Below are 5,006 nucleotides of genomic sequence, written 5' to 3' on the forward strand. Positions count from 1 at the left end.
GAGAGAGAGAGAGAGAGAGAGAGAGAGAGAGAGAGAGAGAAATTGTTGTATCTTTCATTAATTTGAATTTGGTTTCCTGTTTTCTTGTCCTACCTATGCCTGGTTGGTAAGAATAGTTTCACTGTTAAATAAATATATGATTGGAGGATATAAAATAATTATGCTCTGAAAGACACGCACGAGCACAACTTAATTATGACCGTATATAAAATGATAGAAATAAAAAGTGCCACACAATCCGATGTTCATATACTACCATATGATCCCACTGAAACTTGGACGTGCTTTATTAACATTGTCTTCTAATTAAAGATGAGATGAATGGGTGTTTGGTTTCCACTTTTGGGAGAAGGAGAAAACCACACACAACAGTATATTTATATAAATGTGCACATGTTAGTAGGGGTAAAAGGGAGGGTAAAGGTAAAGGTAAAGCTTGCTGGAGATTGAAAAGTTTGTAAGAATGAAGATCCTGTGGTGTCGAAGGATATCTGATATAATCTGATGATAGACTGATATCTCATCCGAATGATAGTGTTTGATTCGCAGTGCAGTGAGTAAAACATAACGGAAAGCAGCAGTGGCGGAAGGGAAATCACGGAATCCACAAGCTGCAGCAGAGAATCTCAATCCTCACAACCATGTACTACTGCTGCACTATCTCAGTGCCCTAATAAGCCGCCTAGCTAGTACGAAGTGACAAACACGTTCCTCCCGCGCTACATGGCAAAATAATAAATTAAAAATTGCGAAACCAAAACGACGGCCGAATAAGGTCACACTAGCTACCTTCCATTCCATCTCTACATCCCAATATGGCTATGCAGCAGCAGGACCACAACTCCTCAACCCAACTATGTACCACTCTTCTGCTACCTCAACCCTTTCCTCTCATCTTCACCACCCCATTCCCATTCTCCTTCTCTTCCTCTCTCTAATTAATTTCTCTATCTCTTTCAAATGAACCCACCTCTGCCATAAATTCTAGTAATTAAACAAAACAACCCAACTAATTAATGATAAGCGTGTGTCTCTCTTTGTGGATTTAAAATTCTGATCAAGACCAGATACTTTCCGTTTTATGTATCTTAGTAGATAAGAAGAAACTAGAATGGTACATGTGGAAACAACAATAACAATAATATTCCAATATTTAGTCCGTTACCTATATTTGTTGTACTTGTGAAAGTGGAGTGGATTTTGTTGCAAGCTTGGAAGACTCTTCTCACATGGTGGGGCGTGGAGGGGATAATAAGATCAGCTTTCTCACCCTCTCAAACACGTGCCCGTAACTTACACGGCATGGTGCGTGTCTTTGCCCCCTCCCATGTTCAACATCCAAGCAAAACCTTGGCCTCCCCTCTTCCTACTACCTACTCCCACTCCTTTCATTTCTCCAATTTCGCTATAAGTTGGTTAATCTTCTTCCTTCTCATTTTTGTTTGATATCTATTTTTTTTTAAAAAAAATATGCAAAAAAATGAAAAAGTAGACACAATCATACAGTCACTGACTTCAGTGTACTCTCTGCAGAAAAGCGATGTTTAAAAAAATAAATGGACAGGGTTTTAGGGGAGCGCTTAGAGCGAAAAAGAGAGAAGTTGAAGCCTGTAATGGAAGCGTTTGTTCTTCACAAAGGAAATTTACAGTATTCTGCACAAGCGAGCATTAAGCTGCTTCTCCGTACAGGGAACAAACGAAGCTCAACCTGTTTACCTTAACCACGCCGAAATACAAAAAAAAAAGCTGTAGACCAGAGAAAGGAGTCTTGGCTGGTGTAAATGATAATTAACATTGAAGAAACCAAAGACCTAGACTGGACTAAACAATATTATAATTAAAGAGAACAAAATGGCATGTTCAAATTGATCGGATTTTTTTTTCTTCCGTGGCGAGACGCACACCTTCACGGCTTCAACTGAACCCACTCGTAGCGTCCTTCCAGCGGCACATCCTTAACGACGTCATAATTGTACCTGCAAAACAATTTTTTAATTAAAAAGGAATGACGGAGCTACATGATATACTAATTATGGTGTCAAAAACTAAAACTAAAAAAAGAAAAAGAAAAAACAGTGAGAGAGAGAGAAAGAAGAAAATTCTACCAATTATGACTTACTTGTCTTGAAATCGTTTCTGAATGTCTTTCTCGGCGGTAACGAAGAATTCTTCCAGCTCCAACTCGGATGGCATAGTCCGCGCCTTTGACGAGTCACGGCGAGAATTGATCTCCACTGACTCTAGCTCCTCCGAATTTTCAAGAAGCTCGCTGGAACGGTTCATCTCTTTCCTGCAATGTCCGGACACGAAAACTGTTACGGTTCAGAATTATAGATAGAATACAATGAGCAGTGCGGGAAAAGACACAAACACACACGAGAGAGAGAGAGAGAGAGAGAGGAACAACGACTTTGAGTTTTGAAGGGAGGAAATTATCATGACTGGTGAGACATTATTTATTTCGTGCTTTTTTTGAACTGAAACTTGAATTATGGAGAAAAAAAGGGTAGGAGGAAAAGGTCCTGGATATGGAACTATGGCTTGAAGCAAATTCAAATTTAAATAAAATGAGATTTGATTAAAAGACCTCTCAATTTGTGAAGCACCATTGCACGTCGACGTTTCAACTTGCGCGCTCTCCACCTGTAAAGAAACGTGGAATGCGGTGCATTAATTTAGGCGAAGAAAAATGAATGAGCGAAAGGCTATACACAGACTAAATTCGCGAAAGGAACAGTTGAATGAATAAAATGTATGAAAGACAGGTAAATAAGAAATGTGAATCCGTTACCTCCAGATCTAAGAGTTTGATCTTGTCTTCATCGAGGCTGGTGGATCCATTGCTGGAGCAGCAAGAGGCAGGAATTTCAGTGGAGGTAGGGCTGAGGCAGCGTTGGTTGATCTCCGGCTGCTGCGGGAGAAGCGTGGGAGGTTTGAGAAGCGACGAAGAAGTGGTTCTGGGAGACTTGGAGGATTTTGGAGGATCTTGGTTGGTGCGGGTGATGGTCTTTCTCTTGGGAGTTGGTCGAGCTGAAGTGTCAGGTTCCATGGCTAATGCGGCTCGGGCTCGTGTCCTGACACCGACGTGAGCAGGCATTGACGTGCACTGTGAGTCCCTTTAAGTACTACAACTAATACTGCGTCCTCGCGCGAGCTGATTCCTTTTCAGGTGTTGGTGTGCGCGATGCTGCGTTGTGCGTTTTTTCGGGGTTGGGTTTGGTTCGGTTTGCTAATGTAAGAGAGAGAGAATGAGGGAAGGAAGGGGGTGTTGTGTGAGTGAGAGTAGTAAGTTGGTGCGCGCGTGTAGTACGGAGACGACGAAATTGTGATAATGACGAAAGGGCTTCAACGGTTGGGATTGGGCAATTGCTTTTTCTTAGTGGTGCTGGCAAGTGTGTGTGAGTAGTGTGTTTTGCATCGTGGTGGTGGCCCACTTTCTGTTAACAGTGACGGGAATCTAGAAACGGGAAATCTGACGGCGCCGTTATATATATGGAACCACTCAAGTTTCTACTCTGCGCCGTTGAGTGCCCAATTCCGCGTCTTGCATCTCATGCTTCCAACGGTTTAAGGTTAAGACAAAAATCAAGGCTGAGCTGGGATTATCACGATATTACACACTACAAAAAAAAAAGTAACGTTGATTCTGCAGTGCAAAATGAGAATCATGCGCTTCTAATGAAACCATCATCAGGTATCTGCGTTTCTTCCGAAATTCCGTTTCCGACTCAAGCAAAATAAATTATAATGGCGTTATAAACCCCAATTACGGATTTATCCTTCCTATAAACAGTGAAACGCGAAAATGCCATTCTATGCTCCCCACCACCATAATCCTGTCTGCGTGTCAAGTACACTACGATTTGCCCTTTCTCCTCCTTAAACAATTCAGATGCACAGTTTTTATTTATTTATTTATTTATTTATTTTTCTCCTTGGCTTAGCCATGAAGTACGTACAAGCGAGTGGTCACTACTCCCTACTGTGCTACACCAACTTATTGTACCAAAATAAATAAAATTCTAATGTTTTTTCTTGAAGAAAGAAAACAAAACTTCAATCGTTACTTACATGTAGGATATCCAACTGCATGTCCTTCGACACTAATTAAAACATATTAAATAAAAGAATCTTAAACCGAGTTTTGAATTAATATTCTCCCTGTAGTCTTTGGCCACACAATCTATCTTCATTTAATTCACTATATTTTTTCTTTAGACACTGAGTTGTAGAAACATGTATTGACTCAAATTGATTCAAAATTTTACTATTTGATGAAGCATGGAATCTAATTTGAGAAATGAAAAAAAAAAAACATATGGTAGTTTAGCATTTTATTTACTACTTCGTGAGTAGTAATTAAGACTTCGTGATGAATACACCGCGTTTTGTTGGGAGGGGTATTTTGTTTGTTGAAGCTCGTATTTCCTTTCTGGTGTTACATTCTTAATTGATCACAATAAATTTTGAAATGGTGACATACAACAAATTAAGTGTAGGAGAAAAGAGCAAGGGGACATGACACATGGTCATTTAATTTAGGACCATACCGATTTCTATATGTGAGGTAAGTATAGATATTGAATGTAGGATTGGATCACATACGGTTGGGATACGCATATTGCAATGTGCATCCACATACACGTGGGTCACCAACATCAATTGCCACCCAAGTATACATACCAAGTTCAAAACCAATTCAACCTAATTTTAAATTTCAATTACAAAATCGTAAATTATAAAAAAAAACTCAAACTTCATCGGATTGCATTTTTTAAATAATTTTATATTTTTTTTATAGCTGTTAATTAGTTACTCTACGAAGTGCAAAATATTAAGTTATTTGTGTGTGATCTTCCACGGCAAAATAAGTCATTAACCGATCTCCAACACACATCCCTCATTGTCAACTCGTACGTGAGACTATATATTATGCGTGGTCATATTACGAAATGATTCTGATACCATATTACGAAATGATAAGTATTGAGCAACTGCAGTAAAAA

The 5,006-nt window shown here is 39.4% G+C and overlaps 1 protein-coding gene across 1 annotated transcript; it reads right to left on the minus strand.

Annotated features, from left to right (window-relative positions):
• Positions 1–1,601: 1,601 nt before the first annotated feature.
• LOC137810118 (uncharacterized) lies at positions 1,602–3,301 on the minus strand. Its single transcript, XM_068611251.1, has 4 exons — positions 2,792–3,301; positions 2,588–2,643; positions 2,120–2,290; positions 1,602–1,976 (listed from the first exon to the last, which is right to left on the minus strand). The coding sequence occupies exons 1-4, from the start codon at positions 3,095–3,097 to the stop codon at positions 1,907–1,909; spliced, it is 603 nt and encodes a 200-aa protein (XP_068467352.1). The 5' UTR covers positions 3,098–3,301; the 3' UTR covers positions 1,602–1,906.
• Between the last annotated feature and the right edge of the window lie 1,705 nt (positions 3,302–5,006).

This window comes from Phaseolus vulgaris, chromosome 2 (assembly GCF_051622355.1).
Source record: "Phaseolus vulgaris cultivar YP4 chromosome 2, ASM5162235v1, whole genome shotgun sequence".
NCBI classification, from domain to species: domain Eukaryota; kingdom Viridiplantae; phylum Streptophyta; class Magnoliopsida; order Fabales; family Fabaceae; genus Phaseolus; species Phaseolus vulgaris.